This window comes from Cynocephalus volans, chromosome 1, assembly GCF_027409185.1.
Source record: "Cynocephalus volans isolate mCynVol1 chromosome 1, mCynVol1.pri, whole genome shotgun sequence".
Taxonomy (NCBI): Eukaryota; Metazoa; Chordata; class Mammalia; order Dermoptera; family Cynocephalidae; genus Cynocephalus; species Cynocephalus volans.
Window position 1 is genome coordinate 214,370,700 of NC_084460.1, and position 21,157 is coordinate 214,391,856.

At 34.6% G+C, this 21,157-nt stretch overlaps 1 protein-coding gene across 6 annotated transcripts in view; it reads right to left on the reverse strand.

The window, feature by feature from the left end:
* GTDC1 (glycosyltransferase like domain containing 1) overlaps positions 1–21,157 on the reverse strand; it is a 390,698-nt gene that overhangs the window by 183,604 nt on the left and 185,937 nt on the right. For all 6 annotated transcript variants that reach the window (XM_063094114.1, XM_063094089.1, XM_063094097.1 and 3 more), the window contains 2 exons: positions 14,785–14,952; positions 10,890–11,063 (listed from right to left, as the gene is read on the reverse strand). In XM_063094114.1, the coding sequence (XP_062950184.1) occupies positions 10,890–11,063; positions 14,785–14,952 (342 nt within the window). The remainder of the gene's footprint in view (positions 1–10,889; positions 11,064–14,784; positions 14,953–21,157) is intronic.

Here is a 21,157-nt window from a genome sequence, read left to right on the forward strand (position 1 = left end):
ACCTCATTTCATTTGTACAACAACCCAGTGAGACTGATATTACTCCCCCTACTTTAAAGATCAGAAAAAAAAAAAAAGATGTGGAAAAGTCAAGCAACTTTCTTAACACCAGCCAGCCAGTTAGAAGAAGACGTGGTTTTGAAACATAGCTCTGTCTGACATCAAAGTCAATTTTCTTAGGCACTATACCATAATGCCCTATGATCATACAGGACTTGGTCTCACGATTCCCTATCCAAAGGGACTGAAAGTGATTTAGTTACTGAGCTCTGCGAAGACAAAGGGAAGGGTAATTCAATACACTCCTGCTTACCTAGAAATAAAGGTTTAAAAATATCTGATGTTTTCACAAATTTTGCACTCAAATTTTATGAGATACTAACAAATGACAAGAAACACATCTTGGATTTATTTGGAAAAAATAATTTGAGCAGTATCAAGTACGTCAAAGAAAAGAGCAATCTAACCAAAACTTTTGCAAATGCAAGTCAATTTAACAAATCATGCTAAATTTTAAATGATGATACTGAGGCAAGAGAGGACACTTCCCGCTGGTCAGCTCCATCTAAATAAGTCTCCAACATCTCAGACTCAGTATGCACAGTTATGAATTCATGATCTTTACACTGGCAAATCTGTTTCTCAATTCCAATAGCACAGATACTGTACCAGCCATTATAATCAATACTTTGAGATCATCCCTGACACTCCTCCATTCAGTAAGTTGCCACATCAACTTGCCAAGTCTACAACCAATGTATTTATGTATATTTCCTCTTTTTCATCTGTATGCTACTTCCCTAAAGTCATCAATCACCTATTCTAAGTTTTCTTCACTTGTTTCTATGCTTCCTATTTTCCTTCCTATCAATATTCTATGTATCAATACCAAATTCCCTATTTCATAATATAACAGTGGCTCCCAAATGACTATAGGTCCAAATCCAAATTCCTCAGCCTTAATTCCCATCTCTAGTCTTACCACCTCTTCACACAACTGAGTCAAAGGTAATTAATCTCTTCTAGATTCAATGATCACTCACCACCACAAATCTGTACACCTGCTCTCTTCTCTCTCTTCATATGCTCTCTCAGTATTCAAACCCATCTCCCTTTCTCGAATAGCAAGAAATAACATGGCATTAATAAAAGCATATATTAAAGCCAGAAAATTTGGGTAGCTTTATGATTTCAGGCAAACTTAACCTTCTGATAACCTTCTGAACCTTGGTTTTCTCACTTGCAAAATGATGATAATAGTACCTACCTTGCAGGGGTTTGGTAAAGATGACAAGTAATATATATAAAATGTATGCCCAGAAAAGGCACTTGATAAATGATGGCCATTATTATTAGCCCAAAGCTCAGTCTTTAATGCCCAGCTCAAATGCCAATAACAACTAATCAATAAAAAGCACATGGTTTTTTCTATCTTGTACTTAAAGTCAACTGAGTATGCCTATTATTCCTACACAGTTCTTAACTGAAAGATTAAGGACTCTGTTTTATTTAGTTTTACACCTGAGAATATCTTGTATTTACCACATAAACAGTAAGCTTTTAATAGATGTTGGGTGAACAATGGCATATAAAAACCCTCAAAGAATTAAGTTACTGTTAAGTATGTTTTACTGCATCTAACTACTATGAAGCATATTTTTAAAGAATTTCTATGTAGCAGTCTTTTATCTGAAATTTCATAGAAAATGAGCCATTCTGGGTGGGAGATTATTCTGATAGCTTATTGTTCAATGATACATTCCAAATTGTTATTTTTTTAACAGTAAACTTTCTAGAACATTTCCCAGAATTCTTAAATAGAACACTGAACAACTAAAATTACTTTTGTACTGAGCACTCCAGTTATCATCATTTATCAACAGCATAGAATGTGTACATATAACAGGTACCAACGAGATAGAGACAGCAGTACATGTGACTTTTCGCGTCATATGACACAGTACTCACACTGCTAAATTATACTATTTAGCTGCTATCATATGGATTGACAGAGTATAAGACAGTCCCTACCCTTATTTATATATTTCAATTAGTGGTAAACTTTAGATCTTTAGGTGTTCTACAGAAGAACCACTAGAGCTTTCAGAATTTTGTCCCCCCCTTACTTTTGAGGTTGAAGTTATGTTGAATGGAGCTTGCCAAAAAGCCTGTCAATTGATAACGAAAATGGTGATGAGAAGAGTATTAATAAAGCCACTAACATTTACTAAAAACTTGTTATGTTATAGGTGGTGTGCTCAGTCAGCACATTACAAAAATTACAGTCACACATTGCTTAATGACAACTGTAAGTTCTGAGAAATACATCCTTAGGTGATTTTTATCATTGTGTGAACATCATAGTGTAGTTACACAAATCTAGATGGTATAGCCTACTACACACCGAGGCTATATGGTATTGCCGTTATAATCTTACAGGATCACAGTCATACATGTGATCTGTCATTGACAGAAACATCGTTATGCAGCACATGACTGTTATCGTGATCCTCATAATAAACCTAAGAGGTGGGTGCTATTTCAATTTCTATCTTACAAATAGGGAAACTGAAGCTCTGGGAGATTAAGTGATTTGGCTTAGGCTGAACAGCGGTAGTAACTGGTAGAAGCCAAACTTACATCTTTTATTTAGCATTACTGAAAATGGAATGATTGGAATAAGTTACTGTTTTAAAGATAGCCAAAGCTTAATCAATATCAAAATAATGTACCTGAAATCTTTCTAACATGCATTGTACATAGCCTTCATTTAATGAATAGAGTGTATAACATCAAATTTGTTCTTGCCTTGATGGCCCTACACTGATGCTCAGTCATTGGTCTATGGGAAGCTCAGTGATGTCCCCTGAGCCTGATGAAGGGAAACGAGCCTAAATGGACCTTTTGCTAAATTCCCTGCTACTGTGGTTTGAGTCTGTTGAATTAACATTCACCCTCATTTGGTAGTAGTCTTGCTCCATGACACCCTTGGGGCTGATGCCCCTAGAAGAGTAAAAGGACACTTCCAAACGTTTGTAGGAAAACAGAATTAAAAGCTAATACAAATACTTCCATGAACTTTTTGAAGTATCCTTGTATATTCTCTGATTTATAGTTATTTCTCTATACAGTCATCTGTGGCCTTTGCTTCATACCTCCCAGATTTCTTAGGACAGGACTACAAGAACCTACAAAAAAAATGAACATCAAGTCTTTGATGTAAAATCAAGGAAATGTTCTCTATACTTGAGGACAGCAGGGGTTTAACCCTATGGTGAAAAGCACCGTTTTTGTTGTTGCTGCTGAATTCAGAGCACTTCTTTTTGGTGAAGTTCTTGCTGAATTGTAGAGAGCAGAAATCTAACTGTTGTAATTAAGCATTAATATGAATACTAATTTCATTAAAAAATACATTTTGAGTAAACCAGAGTTTGTTCTTCGTAACTTCAAGCCAACAAAGGGACTTTATATATATATATATATATATATATATATATATATATATATATATATATATATAAATGCTGACAACCAAACTGACTCTTCCCTTAACAAGGATAGTAAAAGTAAGATGGTTATGATCTAATGCAGCATGGAAGATTTGTATTAGATATAAAGGAGATTTCTTGATAGTGAGTAGTGCTAAACATTGGAATGATTTATCAAAAAGGGTTTTTTTCATACAGTGATTCTATAATTTTTTTTAAATGACATTCAAAGAAAATACATTTTTGCACTCATTTGGAAGAGCCAAAATAATTGTTAGCAAATATACATATGTTTAAATTTGTAAATTCAAAACTTTTCTTCTACTTTAGGCCTAGATTAATGTTCAAGAAGACAAACCCTTTTCATTATTTCATAGAGCAAAGGCAGTAGTTTTACTAATATGTCTAACATTAATATTTTCTCAAAATATCTGAGAAGTATGACCACATGTGGTAAGAAGATTAAGGTGTATTCTGGTAACTCCCCCAAAAGCAGAACTTGATGGCAGAAAACAAATTTTCAGTGGGGAGGCATGGGAGCTGCCTTCTGCCCTATCAGTCCACAAATTCTCAAATTACAGATCTGCTGTTGTTTTCTGACACATCTCCTTTGCAATGTAAAATAGTGTTTTCTTTAATAAGAATTCTTCAAAAAGCCCTTAGGCTCCTTGCCTTTGTTTGCACAGCCTGGGAGTTTTCATTTAAAGTTTTCACACTGTTTTTAAAATTCCCCATTTTTGTTTCTAAGTTAGGTAGTCAAAGTCCACAAACCTCTGTTTTGGCTTTACATTGCAGCTACATAGACAAGGTAGACAGAAACATGTAAAGAAATTCCTAAGCTTTCAATAAATGAGACTACCTCAAATGACCAACATCTTTTCCCTTTCTCCTTTGCTGTCAAAAATGTACGAAGTAGGAAAGCAGAGATGTTCTCTATATAATCCCTATTCCAGGGATGTAAAATTTATTGTGAAATAAAAATACTCTTGTTTACTCTGTGGCAACTCTGACAATCCGGTATGGTAGAAAATAGGAACAGACAGTGAAATATTCACAGAAATACATGAAATTCTGTCCTTATGATCACAGCAAGGTTGACACCAAATGTTCTCCGTGTGACTAAGTTGGACCTGAAACCCAGATAAAGCATATATTATTCAATCTAAGGTACAGTTGTTTCAATTTGCTCAAAAGTCCGAACTTAAACTCCTAATATAGCATCCATTCATCCTCTCATTAAAAAATAAATAATTGGGTAGTTTTTTTAAGGTGTCAACAGGAAACATACACATTTGATCTTTTCACATTTATTAAGTACAACCACAATGAAGAAATCTAAATTCTTTTCACAATATAATGGGATAGAGAAGACAGGCAAGTGATAAATATACACAAGCATCAGCCTTCACAGCCTGAGCATTTGTCTCTCTTCACCTTTAATACAACTAAATACTATTAGAAGAAGATGGTATCCACTTTGATACACGTTATTCATGGCTCCCTGATGGAATTCCGTGGGAAGCCACAATCTCTTTCAAGGATAAGGAATGCCACTTAGTAATTCACTGTACTTCTACAATACAATCTTATATGATGCAATTCATTGGGAGCAGGGATAATCTAGCTCTATGAAAATCATGATATTCCTTCAGTACCAAATCCTGTAGGAGAGACAGATGAAAGGAGTCTGAGGCTATGCAGATGCACTCTGCTCCATCCATAACACCTAATGTGATGGGTCGGCTACTGCCCTGTAAGACAGGTTTCATGCTCTAAACTAAGCTGGAAAGCAAGAGAGTTTGGGTAAATGAGAGATAACTAAAAATAGGAAAGAAAAAAAAAATGTCTTCCTACACATGAGATTATGGTGTGAGCTGTTTCTTGTGAGTATTCCTCTTATTCTGCTTCATTAGGCCCATTTTCAATTTTACTATCAGAATTCTTTCTTAAAATTTCTCCTTTCACTTGAGGTGTATTCTTTTTCACAACTTCTACCTTTTAAAAGTTTCCTTTCTAAAGCCCCAAGTCCTTTCTTTCATAGCATTACCACGACATGCTTACTTTCATTCAAACTTTCTATTATTTCTCTTTTATAAATCATTTGTTCCTCACTAGTCAAAATCAAGTACTCAGAAACAGAGCTTCTGTTTGTGCGAGAGGCAGTATAGCAAGACCGTTAGGAGTCTGAGTTCTAAAACAGGGTAAAAATGAATTTGATTTCTAGTTCTATCTTTCCTGTGTTTATTGTGACCATGGGCAGAAAGTTACTTAGATTCTCTATGCCTGAGTTTCTTCAACTATAAGTGGGAATTATCTTTCAGAGTTGTTGGAAAGATAAAATGCTGATGTATAATATGCTTAGTACAATGCAGGGCATAAAGGAAGAATCAATAAAGATTAGCTGTTATGGTGATCTCTACCTTCTAAAGATGAAATTGTCAGAAAGCAAGCTGCAAATTTTTCAGATGTCCTAACTTTGTAATACTGAGACTTGCACAAAGGTCTGGATATTTAAAATTCTCCTACTTCTGCAAGGCCTTGCCTTTATGACAGTTACAGTATGAAAATATTGGCTTTCTCCAGCATCTAGTACAACAGGCTGCAGGATTCCTTCCTTTTTTCTCTCCATTACAAACCCATCAGTATCATGGAGTTCCATGTGAAATTTACATTCGTGAAATGCTTAGTAAAATTGCCTTAATTTTTGATCTAATATATATCCTTTAACATAGAATAGTCTTTTGCAATATACTCCAATAGTGAGTCTCACCTCACCAAGTCTCTAAATCATATTAATCTTCTGGAATTAATATTGCAAAATATACTTTATTGAACACCAATCATCTGGCAGGCCTGGAAGCCTTCAGTACTGAAGGAGCCAGTATCTGCGACCAGCAGAAAAGGGTGATTTGGTCAATGGTAAGGCTCTAATAAGGGAAATTTTAAAAAGATAGCTTATTGAAATGTCCCTTGGTCACCTAAGGCATGAGAAAGGCCTTGTATGTTTATTGCCTTCCTTTAGGTGACTATGGTTCACATACACCTTAGAGTAAGGTATAACGTTTATCTTCATTTGCTATCACTTAACAATTTTCGCCAAAAGTGAATTATGCATTTCACTACATTCTTAAAATGAAATTTACTGGTTATCATTTAATCTCTCTTAATAAATCACAATCATCCTTTTGATGTACAAGCTGTACAATCATGGAAAAATGTCTGTAGGGGTTATTTGATGTGCAGAGTTGCACGCCCTGCCATAGAATGGCTCCCGGCTGCTATGTTTTTTCATTTCTCATATATATTTTTTTTAATTGTTTATCTCTCTCCTCCCTTGTTGTCAAGCTGTCAGTCAGCTGTCACTTTTTACTGCTGTCAGTGAGCCTGCCTTTATCACACCCCCAGTTAGATGCTGCTAATCTGCTGTCAGCTGAAAAATCATCTAATCAAGAACTCTGAAACTGAATTTACAATAAGTGGTGGGTTGAGCACTAGATGGAGATTGTGAGACACAAGTTCTAGCTGTGTGATTACCAAAAGACACATAACTTCTCTGGGCATTGGTGCCTTCATCCATAAAACGAGGAGTGGTGTGTGTGCGTGCATGTGTGCACACGCATGAGAGAGTGAGAGAGTGTGAGAGAGAGAGAGAGAGAGAGAGAGAGAGAGAGAGACTGACTGCATCCAGAGTTGAATTCTAAGTTACTCTGGCTACTGGAAAAAACATGAAACTTTTCTGTGAGTTAACAGAATGCAGGGGTTGGGTGGGGAGGTGGGGTGGGCAGGGTGTGTGCCACTGATCATTTAACTGTCAAATTCAAGAACAATTTTGGTCATCGCCTTACTTAAATCTCATTTTTCTGAATCCTCTACTGATTATCTCCTTAAAACTCTCTTTCTTTCATTTCATAAGATAATTATCTCATTGTTTACCTCCTGACTCTTATCTTTTCTTCGCATTTCAATCTTGGGCTTTTCCTACATCAAACCCTTAAGTATCCAGAATGCCAAAGATGGCTCCAATGTGACAAGGTCAGGATGATGATGAGGAACCAGCAAAGGAGTCTGAGAAGCTGCAGTTTTTGTGAAAAATCAGGGAACTGTATGTCCTAGAAGGCAACTGAAGAAGTGTGTGATAGTATGTCAAATGCTGCTGATATATTAAGTAAGATGAGTACTGAAAATTGTCCACAGGATTTAGAAACATCGAAGTCACTGGCGACCTTGACAAAAATAGTTTGTGTGGCAGCTTTAAGAGAAAATAGTAGGAATGAAATTGGAAGCAACCAGTATAAACAACTCTTTCAAGAGGTTTTGCTACTAAGAGAAAAAACAAGAGAAGAAAAGAAGTAAGGCAGCAGCAGAAGGGAAAAATGGAATCAAAAGAAAAAAGTTTTAAAGATACAAGAAATAATAACACTTTTTGTATGCTAACAGGAATGGTCCAGAAAAAAGGATAATAAGAATGGTTCGGAAGAGAGGAAAACTGATGATACATAATAGAGACAGAAATATTGCTACAGTAGTCCTTGAGTAGGTGAGAAGGATGGGTTTTGGCAAAGAAGTGGAGATGAGGTCTTAGATAAAAACAAGATCAGTTCATACATGGTAACAGGTATTAAGATGGAGAATATGCACCCCAGAAGCATATAATTGGGTAGATGGAGTGTTGACAACAGATGAAAGTTTTCTTCTGATTGCTTCTATTTTCTCAGCTATCAGCTGAGAATGAAGACAGAAAATTTGGTAGTAGAGTTTTCTAAAGAAAGGAGAAGGCATGATTAATTATCTAGAAGAGGAAAAATGTGGTATTTTGCCACATAGGTCAAAGGGCTCATCTGAATTTAGGAATCATGAGTTTGGAGCACGCTAATAAGTATGGTTGGATGATTTTCTCTAGTGATGTTCAGTCCTATGAGTATAGGTAGAGAGTAAGCAACAAATGGATTTAACCAGGCTGGAAGTTTTGTCAATCATATATAAAGCAAAAGGTGTAAAAGATCTGAGAGCACATGCAACAGAGTAAATATAATGATAGAATGTGTAAGAGCTTTCCTATCCCAAAATATTTAATACATATAATGAAGTATTTTCAAGATAATATTCTTTCTTGCTACTATTTTTCTGGTCTTTGGGAGTGAGGCAGGGGATGGATGATTAGGGCAATAGGTAGCAGCAGGTGCCACAAGTCCAATATTACTGAATACCTATGTGATAAACATGCCCTAAGTTTTAACAGATACCAATTCTATAAATTCTTGCTTACTTTGTTGGAAATATGGCTTTCCACTTCTCTGATTAATATGCACTATATCATTTCATATCCTATTATACATAGCACATTACATTAATAATTTAACTATATCCTCTGCTTTGTTTTTACTTAAATTCATTTTTGCCATGACCAAATAATACTTGTATAGGGAGAAAGATATAAGCATTCAAAAGTTGTTATTTTTTTAATCACCTCAGTTTTTCTGCCTTTGGAATTACTAAGTATTTTTAAACATCTCAACACAATAATACACTTTTAAAACGGCAACCATCAGAATGACTGTCACTCATGCAAATAATCACTTACTTATACTATATGAGTCCAGACTGTATAAAGCAAATTACCATCTGAAAATAATTCAAATAACACTCTGGGCTAATACCTTGTTTATGAATGTTATCTTAGTCATAATATTACTTAATCTTCTTCTATTTAGCTGGATTCCCTTATGGTAATATGGGCCAAATTAAGAAACTATTCAATTGTCAAAGGTGTATTAAACATATGATGTTGTAGGAACATATCAGATGAAAATAAATTTTAAAACATATTATTTACTTGGAATTCTAAAGCAGTAATAATTAAGGTACGCTATAACTACATACTCAAAGATGTACATTTTGCATATATGGTATATTACATGAAAAGCTTAAAAATTTATGACAAAAATGAGGTTCATATTTTTAAAAATTCAGATATATAACTATGTTTTAGCTAATGATGGACCAAAAGTTTAACAATTAGATTTTTCAAAAGTTAAACTTCTCTCATCACAAATAAGAAGTTTTCTTATTTGTGTGTCTACAAATACATATTATATATACATACACATATTTATATATATTTTTGAAAATTAATTGTGATCTTAGTTCCACTTAGCTTTATAGTTTTCAAAATAGCAAGAAAATCATTAAATGTTTTTGACAAATGACCTATAATGACAAGAAGTTTGAACAGTAAACAGAAATTTGTATCAGAAGTCATAGGACCTAAACGTTAACCCAGTCTGTGACAATGACAGGGTAAGTGCAAGAGAATCTACTTCTTTGGGTCTCTGTTTTCTACACTCCATAAAGTAATGATTGGGCAAGGTGGTCTAACAAATTTTATGACTCACTAACTTGATTTGGTATGGGGCAGATTTCTCTTCAGTGAAATATTAACAAGTAAGACTCTCAAATAAATCAGCATCAGGGGAGCAGATGAGGACTACTGTCTCTATAGCAAAATCTTGGTGAACTCAGTAAGGGTACTAATGCTGATGACCTCCTGCATAGCATGCATGGATATTTAAATCATCCCCTGCCTTCAATTCAGGGATGGGGAAGAAACAGCTGTCCCTGACTCTTTTTAAGAACTGAGTCAGTTATAAAACAGCAGCATCCCCAGCTAGTGTGAATCTCACCAAAGTAAACTTTCTTTTTACAAGGGAGAAATACTCCCGATGGTATTAAAAACAGTCTTGCTAGGTTTACTCAAAAGTGAAAAGGAATTCTAGAATGTTCCCTGAGAGCCACATCATCTATTGTTAATTCAGGGTGGGCCCACCAACAAGGGTAATAGAAAATGTCCTTAGCAACTGAGAAAGAGGCAAGGCAATTAAGTGCATCTCTAAACCAATATAGAAGACTTAAATCTTTATTAAGATAATATAAATAATAAAAAATGGAAGGAAAAAAATAGAAGGAAACAGCATGGAAATGAAAGTAATCCAAGCAGTGAGATTTAAAATTGATTTACTTAGAACAGTTATTATTATAAATAAAAACTAATGGGCATAAGCCGAATTCAAGGTTGAGAAATATGTTTGACAATAACTTCTGTAACAGAACAACAAATAAAGAAACAAAACAGTAAGTATTAAAAGCCAAAGCACTTTGCTTTGGCAAACAAATAAATGAGAGAGAGGAAAGGAAGAACTCGATATTTGAGTTAACCATTCAGTGATAATAGGTTGGACACATGATTATTGAAAATCTTTGTAAGTCATAGCATGGTGAGATAGATCTCAATTCTCTAACCATGCTTATGCTTAGAAGTTAAAATTGGCAAGACAAACACCAATTGCTATACATTTGAGGAGTAATTTATGACACAATATTGAGAACAGAGTCAAACACACTAACCTGCTCACATCAGGAAACCTGATGGGAAAGTAAATAACTTGGCACTTGGGTCTGATGATGCTTTCCAGATCCTCGGGTCTGTGATCAGGAATCAGCTTCATAAATTTTCCAATAGAAGTGAGAAATGACTCCATATTAAAAACCGAGTTGAATACCACCACATCAGCCACCAGGCTATAAAGGAAAAGGATAAATGCACATGATAGGCTCAAACTTATTTGGAGTTATTTTTATAAGTCTAAGAACTCTGTGTTTATACTGAACCTCAGGTTTGCAAAGAACTCTTCACTTCCCATCAGTATCTATCAAAATGTCTCTAATAGATAAGTTAGTTTCATCAGTATTATATCACAGGAAGTTGGCTTGGTGGTATCAGGGAGGAAAGGCAACAGGGAAATTAAATGATTTAACGGGATCACATGAGTCTACAAATCAAAGCATATTTTTCCACAATGCCAGGAACTTTCTATATTACAGGTTTAGCATCCCTAATCTGAAAATCCAAAACTTTGAGTGCCAACATCATGCTCAAAAGTTATGCTCAAAGGAAATGCTCACTGGAACATTTTGGATTTTTGAATTAGGAATGCTCAACGTGTGTGTGTGTGTGTGTGTGTGATTTTTGAATTAGGAATGCTCAACGTGTGTGTGTGTGTGTGTGTGTGTGTGTGTGTGTGTGTGTGTGTGTGTGTGTGTGTGTGTGAAAATATTCCAAAACCCGAAAAAAAATCAACATCTGAAAACTTCTGGTCCCAAACATTTGGGATAAGGGATATTCAACCTGTATCAACAACACTGAGTACAGCAGAACCTTTTTCTTTGTGGCCCAACTACCCATGTTGAGTTTCTATGTCAGTGATGTACATCATTTTACAACATACTATTGAGAACAGAACATCTGCCATACTTCTCCCTACCTTCAAGGAGACAAACTCAGATAAAGCTATTTTCATACTAGGGCATGATACTTTCAACACTATTTGGCTAAAGATTATTTCTTGCTTTAGTCTTTGCTTCAAAAAACTGTTAGATCTTTTAAAATTCTGGGACTACACAGGAAGGACTAAGGTATCTCTAGAAATAACTTATTTTACTATTACATTATATTTGGGGTATCCAGAGAAGTGGAAGAAATTAGCAGAAATGGATCCAGAAATCCATATCACTAGGTCCTACTGATTATGTGAAGAAATGTATTATAAAATACCGCAACACTATGGAACTTCAAAATAAAACAAATGTAATGCTGACTACTGTTTTCGATGAATAGACTGTGTTCCTCTCCTTAATATTTTTTTAAAAAAACAAAAATAATCTAAAAATATTGTTATAAGGAAATGTGAAAACAAAGTTTATGTGACATAAACATAAGAGCAGTTTTCAGAACTGCCTACATTTTCTTTCACACCAATGAACACAAATGATAACCATGAAGGAGCTGGATAAAACCTGAATGTGTAGTATGATTCCTTTATGAATCAAAAATTGATTTAATAAAGCACTATTTTGAAAAATGCCCTCTTTGCTTTGACCAATGATTCAGTGTCACTGAATCTCAATGAAATGCATACAAATGGTTTGATAAGAAGGTATTGTAAGATTAAATAGATAAAGCAGTTGTATTTCACCCCAAAAATAATATATCGATACACTAAAAAGAAGACACATAAGTCTACAGAACTGCAAAACACAACAGACTCAGTCGAGCATATCAGATAGAAATGCCATAGTAAATCCTCATATTAGTTTAAATCATATTTACTGAGACAGTCAAATTTATTATTATTAATACATAGCAGAATGAAAAACCAATGAAGGAATATTGACCTGTCACCCCCATGCCTCCCCTCAAAAGATTGCTTTTCCATACAAGTATTTTTTTTAGTTGCTATCCAGTGCAAATTTGGGGGGGTGGGGTTGATTTCAACATGGATAATACAAAGGAATGTCACTGAAGTGCTGACACAACACTAAGCAATAAGAAAGCCAATATAATAATGTATCAAAAGTTGAAGGATGTTTTACAGCTAGTCTGTTTTCACCATATGTCACATATTGTAATAGCGACCCACAGGTCATAATATATAGTTATGACATGTGTTCATAAGTCAGAGGGTTAGTGAAACCTCTGTTTAAGGTGAGTGCTTATGTCAGTCATCTTTAAAGTCCTTAACTGCTACATGGTCAAGAAAGAAATCTGACAGTGCCAACAAAAGCAGAGGTCAGCAAGAAAACTAAAGAAACATTTGAGGAAGAAGGAGTCACACTTCTCAATGAGAATCTGAACAGAACCTTATTTTTCCTCTGGACAATGTGAACCATTTTTTTCCCATTAAGAAGCCAACTGATGATGAAGTCCACTTCTTTCTTTTCAAGTTTGTCTATCAGTTTACCCACCTGAAAAGAGCAATGCTGAAAAATCATGTACAAGCTTTCACAGTCTCATTCTCTTTGAGCAAAAAGAGTCTTTTACGAAAGAAAGGACGGGCAGTGAGCCAAATTTTTTTTTTAGATATCTCCCTTCAAAGAGCACGTGACCCAACTACTTACATTCTTAAAAATCCAGTCTATGCTAAATTAAAGATCCCAGATAGTTTACAAAATATTCTTTTTGGTGCATTTCCTCTCTGATATGAGTGGGTATAACTTCCATTAACTTTAAAGCCACCCATAAAGGGAAAAATAGACTTAATTTTTTTCCCAGTGATTTCTCAGGGGTAATAAACACATTATCTGAGGAAAAGAATGATGTTAATTCAAGAAATCAAAAGAATATTACAAATGTTTTCCATATTGATAAAGCACAAAACGATTTTATTTTCATTTTTAAAACATATTTGCCTTCTCTGTTTCAATATAAAGTATTTTAATTTTATTATGAAATTTTAAAATGGTTGCTTTTTTATGAGACATTTGATGTGAAGCAGTTCCACTCTATTTTGATAGCACTGCTACTTCACAATTGAAGCAGCCTGTAAAAGTGATTGCGGGAAAACATTTACAAAAAGCTCAAAACACAGAATTATTACTATATAGCTGTTTTTCTGTGTCAACTAAACTATGGCACATACATGAAAGAGTTGGGGGGTCTGCTTAAACACCTCATCAATCCCAATTGCTAATACCTGTGAATAAAGGTGAGTATAATGTATCCAGTCACTGCCAAACTAATTCCATTTGACTGCTGTAGTTATGGAAATATGATCCAATAGCAAGGCCATTTCAGAGTTGTTATGAACTTCTTTCATTAACTAAGCTTCAGAAGACACACGTTGAAGTAACAATAGAGAGGGACCATCACCTCTGAAATGTCATGGTATTTTTAAGGCTGTGCCATTTCAAAAGATTCAATGAGGGGAAAAAAAAAACCCCACCACCTAAAGATTCATTTACCATAGTTTTCTGTCTTATAAACAACCAGAAAAAAAACAAAGTGGGTGTGGGGACAAAACCCCTTGCTCCATTATGCTTAAATTTTCATTTATCTGTAAATTTCTATTTTGATTTTAGTCTACTATAGTGAAAGTAGCTGGTAAATAAGAGTTGACTAACTGCCCTTACAAAAAGTATGCCTTAAACAATAGATCATGGAATCAAGAGGTGAAGGTCCCTGCCAACCCTTTGATTCTATTTTGATGTTGTGAAAAATACAGTTAGATTATTAGTTCAACATATAATTAGATTGCTACATATATTTTATAAAAGGATTAGCTTTGATCTCACATGCACTGCAGAAGCACAAGTAATTACTTCCAGGGAAGGTATATTTAAACATTTCACCCACCCTAAGGTGCTTTTTAAATAAGTATACAGTAGATCTCCAGATTTAAAAGCTAACTATCTATAAAGAAAAATGTGGGAAAGGACCAAATATAATGAAGTGATCTATACCTACCATGAAAGAATTTGGTTGTATCCATATTGGAAATCCCTCTCCTGACATTTCTTGACAGGATATACCAATTGGTTCTCGTGGAAGTACAGAATCTTTTTCAGTTTCCCAAGGTCAGGCCGAAGGGCAGCCAGTTCGGTCAGGTTAAGCACTGAGCTTGCAAAGAGAATCCTAGGAAACAAAGAAATTAGGGTTTACTGTCCCAAGCATGCTTGAAAGGGTCATCCTTTGCTCCTCTTCTCTCCTCTTTCCTCTTCCCACCCCGAGAAAAACATATTCCCTATAGAGACACATCAATAGTTGAGCCTTAATACCATGTAGCAACATTCTAAGTTTTGATCTCTTAAAAAGCAGCTGCTTAGAACTATAAAAGCCCTGAATCTCATTGGTCTTCTTAGCTCAGTTACTGAGATGCAAGGAAGAAAAAAAAAAAAAAAAAAAAGCTGGATGGATTTTATTGAAAAAAGGCAAGAAAAGCTCTAACTGAAGGACAAATGGAACAAAGATAAGGCTGACTGGGGAATACTCTGCTTGCCAGTTTCATTACACTTTACTTCTTTATGCAACCAGCTACTGAAATTCAATATACAAGCAGGAATGGCACATGTTCATGTTATGACATAAACCCTTTTGATTTATGCAAGACTTATCTAGTGTGGTCTTCTTCTATTGACATGTTTTCTTGCCTCCCCCCACCCCACCCCCAAAGTATCCTACAATAGTTACATGTTTTTAAAAAATCTTTTCTTTTCCATTACTGGACTGCTAATGGCACCAGATATACAATCTATAACATCCCTTATATAAAGCACAAATATAAAAAATTGAAGAAAGGATGATTTTTTGTCTTTGGGGGAAAGAAAGGAAACTGGAAGCTTACCTATCCGTGTTTATAAATGAAAACAAGTGCCTATCTATTCTCTCCATTCCACAAACATTTACTAAATGCCTGCTATGTGCCAGGGTCTAACCAAGAAGAACAAGAAAGATGGAAAAGACAGCCCACCAGGATGAATGCTCCCTATAATAAGGACATAAACAAAACATTAGAGGAACAAACAGAATGGAGTAATAATTGTCCGGGACGAACTGGAAACTTTTCCCTAATGAGGTGCCTACAACATATGGACACAAAGAGGGACAAAATACAATCCATGAACAGTTAAAGACATTTAGATGGCATGATTTTGATAGAATGCCACCTTTATGACATAATGTAGCATCATTTGACCCTTATGGCTGTAATTCTCAGTCTAAAAAATGAGGTTCAAGAAGGTTAAGAGTTTGTCTAGGATCACACTGGTAGAAAGTGACCAAGCAGAGACTGCTGGACTTCTAAGTCCGAACTGCTTTCATTACACCACAGATATGAATTGGTTCTGGACCGCTTACATTGCAAATGCTTTTTTCTGTGCTTAATAAATACAAAGTATCATCCTTATTATTACCATGATTGCAACTACTATAAATCCTCCCTTGCTGACAAGCCAAATGGCTAACTTCAGGTGTTTACATGATCTGCAGCACTAGCCTTTCACATAAGAAGAATGATTACACAGTAAGTGCATATATCATAAATAGGAATTCAAGTGCCTGCTTCATGGGCTAAAAGAGGCACATAAGACCAAAAGTCAGTGATCCCTTGTTAAACCCACGTTGCCATATTAATGTTATGATTTATCTCTTTACCTTAAAATTAAAAAAAAAAAAATCTTACCAAGGCGATGCACTTATCTTTTAAATTGTCTATCTATACTCAACTAACACAAACAAGAAAAATTATGGTCAGATAATGCTACCAAGTAAAAGTCTTTCTAAAACTTGTATTTAAAATTCTGAAATTTGAAGATATTTACTAACCCACAAATCTGATCCTTAGAGAAAACATCAAAATTCTAATTTTAATCAATCAATATTTTCCTTAAAAGGGAATAAATGGCAACTTGTGTGGGTCTAGTTATTGAGTAACCTTTCCTCTTCTCCTTCTATTATCCCCACTCTGACCATACATACTATTGCAAGCAATTAACTTGCAAACTTAATCATTAAAACCTGAGCAAGTGCAATGTTTTTCAAACAAAAGTCAGAAAAATGCATTAAATGAAGCCCTATAAGACTTCTTAATTACAAAGAAAAAATAGTACCTTTGTAACAGAGATATCTGATAGACACCAACTTAACTTTCTTAAGGAATCAAACTTAATATGATCAATAATGTGACAAAGTGATAGCATGCGTTTCCAAATGTGATGCACTGGGAAAGATACAAATCACCAAGGGAGTATTCTTACCAGCCTGATCTAAATTTGGTAATGAGGCAATAATCAGAAACATGTTCTACAAAATAACTGAGTTGGATCTCCAAAAATTTCATTCGATGTCAAAAAAAAAAAAACCTAAATTAAAGGAAAATAATGACACCCCCCCCCCCAAATCTAATGTGTGATCCTTGATTGGATACTAGAAGGGGAAAAAGGAGCTATAAAGAAAATAGGGAAGATATGAATATGGGCTAAATATAATATTTAAATTTTTATCAATCTTGAATTTCTTAAGTATAATAATTTCATTGCAGTTATATAGGAGAATATCCTTATTCTTAGGAGGTGCATGTCTAATTATTTACATATGAAATTTCATGATGTCTGCAACTAATTTTTAAATGGTTCAGTCAAAATGCTACTATTAGCAATAAATATACATATATTTACATAGAGAAATTAAAAAGTGTATAAAAACTTTAACATTTGATTAATCTAAGTGAATAGGTATATAGTAATCCATTGTCCTATTAAAATTTTTTGGAAAGTATACATTTTTATAAAACTACAAATTTGAGGGAGTATGTGTTAAATGGCAGTTAAGTAGAAGAAAAAATATTTGACATTTCATAAACAATAAACCCATCATACACATATTTTCACCCATAATACAAATGTTAATTTCCTACATGAAAATTATCCTCAGGGTGGACCATCTGCAGCAAATGTTTAACCACGGCACACCCTCACTCTACTTTTACCACATGCTCCCTCTCTACCCTACCCACCAGCTGATCCATAATCAAAGAATCCAAACCTAAAGTTGAGCCTTCCAAAGAAAACATCCCAAATAAAAGAATGCAATATATTCAGAAGAAAAATTGCAATCATTTTCATAATACTAACCATCTGAGACTGCGCACACCAACACATCCTTCAGTCTGTTTAATCATTAAAAGGAAATTCATTGTATTTTTATAACTAATTTTGAAATAGCCCTCGCTACTTCTAAATGGTAAAATTTTTCCATCATTAGTAAAGCATTTCTCTTTGCTTTTTCACTTGTAAAATGGTAGTTAAAGTAGGCAATAAGCAATTCCCCATATATTTAGCTCAACAATACCAAAAAAGAAGTGATAAACGTGTCCACAAAAAGAATGCAGGTATGATCCATAGGCAATTTTTACTGTGCCTCCTACCATCAATTTCTAAAACTTGATAATAATGCAATGAATGACATTACTCAATCAGCAGCTAATCCCTAGGCTACCAATATTCATCCAGCCTCAGGTATTATTTAAGCAATAAATCCTAACAAGGTATGCTTTATCATCCCACAGTGTGTCTCAGGCAGGAAAGGGCACAAGGTGATAGCAAAAACCACTAGGAACAAGATAATTCCTGACAGCTGCTGCTTGAGCACAAGTTAAATTGAACAGTTTATCTCAGCATGAAGATGTTGTAAGGTTTTATGTTTAATATTTTTAAATTAACATAAAACCCAGAGAAAGCAGTTGGGCAATCTTTCACAAACATGACATACTACAATCACTGTATAAGCTGGATTAGTACTTATTACCATGCTACTACAGAATTAAGCTGTTTTTAGACCACCAAAGAGCTTTAAATTGCAACTTTTGTCTCTGTAAAAGAAACCTATATTTAAAATGTCTGCTAAATTCAAATTAATGGCTACATCGTTAGCTTACCATTTCACCAAAAGTACAAGTAAGCTGCTATTATAATCGTGTAACCAAAATGGCTCTGTGCTGCAAGCACATGTACACCATTCTGTGTATTTGGGGCAGTATCCGTATACATTTTGATTTTTCCAATACACATTGTATCCTCAATTTGAGTTATATTTGCTTAAAGAATCCAAAATAATTTAACATGATAAAGTTCAAGTTTAGGGATTTGATTCTTTTCTGCTTGGTTTGAATAAACCAGTTGTTTGCCTTTCACCCTATTTACCTAATACATAAGAAGAAATGCTGAAATATACCTAAGCACTGTAGGAGCGCAACCCTTATTATCAAGATGCCTACTTTTATATTTTAAATGGTATGTGGAAGGACAGTAAAATGAGAAACAGAGGGCAGGCATCAATATTTCAGCCACTGCTCATACACTCTAGTAATAATCCTTCATGGGCTAGGCTATCTCACGCTTGACCCATGAAATCTTTTCAACAGATCCTCTCCTCTAAAACCATTTATCACACAATGGTATAGAGTACACGATTTAACACACATACCAGTTTGGGCTGTGTTATTCATACCTTAATAACTGCTTGCATGGCTTCCGTAGGCCTTTGACAAAAGAGTCACTTCTAGCTGTGTCACTTTGTTCAATACCTAAACTCCTGGTCTAGATTCATGTTACTCAGCATCATTACCAAAGTCTTAGTTCTTTTGCTCCCCCTTCTAAGTTTCTCTTCCTTAATACCTACTCTCCAGGATCCTAGATCCTTTACTTTCTGTCATGTATTATATTCTGTGATGATGGAAATGTTCTGTATCTGCACTGTCCATATATTACTAGTCACATATGCCTATATAGTACATGAAACTGTTGCAAGTGCAACTGAAGAACTAAATTTTTAATTTGATTTGATTAACTTAAGTCTAAATATATGTGGCTAGTAACTACTGTACTGGAAAGCACAATCTGGATGGACCAACTTCCTCTAACCTGACACTCTTCCACCTATGTTACCTGAGTGCAATTTCTGCTTAACTGATTTTCCTGAACAGACCCTTGACCTACTTATGATAAGCTAATTTCTAAATTCCTCCAGACTAGCTGAATGTCACCTACAGGCTGTCTAACTCTGGAATGGCACTATTTTTTTCCTTCTGATAACTAGAAAATACATATTTATTACAGAAAATGTTTTATTCAATATAATACAAAGAAGGTGAATGTAACCTATCACTATTCTAAACAGAGATAGCCACTATTTGCATTTTGGTCCTCATTTAGCAAGCATATGTTGAGTACCTGTTATTTGCAAGGTACTAAGCTAAACGATGGACAAAAAAATGTAAAACAAAGTTGCTGAGGCATAAAGAAAACTGGCAGGTTAAGGAACTAAATGAAGACAAAGCTGGAACACTTTGCTCAATGAAAGAGTGGTCAGAAATGAGGCTGAAGAAGTACATGAGCCTTTGTGAGATATAAAGATAATTTTGGATTTTATAGTAATAACAATAGGAAGAGACTGAAAGACTTTAAGTAGGGAAGTGACAAAATTATATATGCACATTAGGTGTATTTACTTTAACCTTTTCACTTTGCAACAGGTATACATTATTGTATTGCTTTATTTTTTGCTTTTAACTCCTAATACCATGTTGTTTTACCATATTTAAAATTATTTCTAAAACATGATTTTTAATAGATTTCATATATAGAGTGTAATAATATCTTCAATCAGGGCACGGTGCTTATGTTCATAGATCTATAAAGTTTTGAAATTTTCTTTGTATAATCTCATATTTCTATTACTTTTGACTATGTATGTCATGAGACTTTTTTAAAAATTACTTTTTAATACCAGAAAACTTTGACTACTGTAAGGAAAACAGACTGCAGAGAGTCTTAGGTAGAGGAAGGGAGAACAGTAAGGATAAGAGAAAAGAAACGGGAGTGGCTTGGACTAAGATGCTAGTGCTGAGGGTGATGCCAAGTGGCCTGGCTGGGTGTGTCGACAGCACTGTCAGGGTTTGCTGATGAAACTGGATATGAGAAGTGAGAGGAGTGCTATTGCTTTCTTTCCTTTATCACTTCCAAAGTGTCTTGATAATGTTTCATTATAACAGGAGCTCAAACATACACACACACGTAAATGAAAATTACTCCCAATCATTTCAAAAGTCTTTGGCTTCAACATAGTTTTTAATTCATAAAACTTGTGTAGACAGATAACTGAGTTCTAATATTCATTAATCATCAATATATAAAATTCATTTTGGCACAATTTGCTTTAGTTGTCAGCTACTTCATCTTAATTAGAAGATTTCTACTGCATGTTTAAATGCTATGGGTGTTCAAAAACCTTCAAGAACACTGCATAACAGAATGTTTCCCTTTGCTAAAACAATTAAAAATAT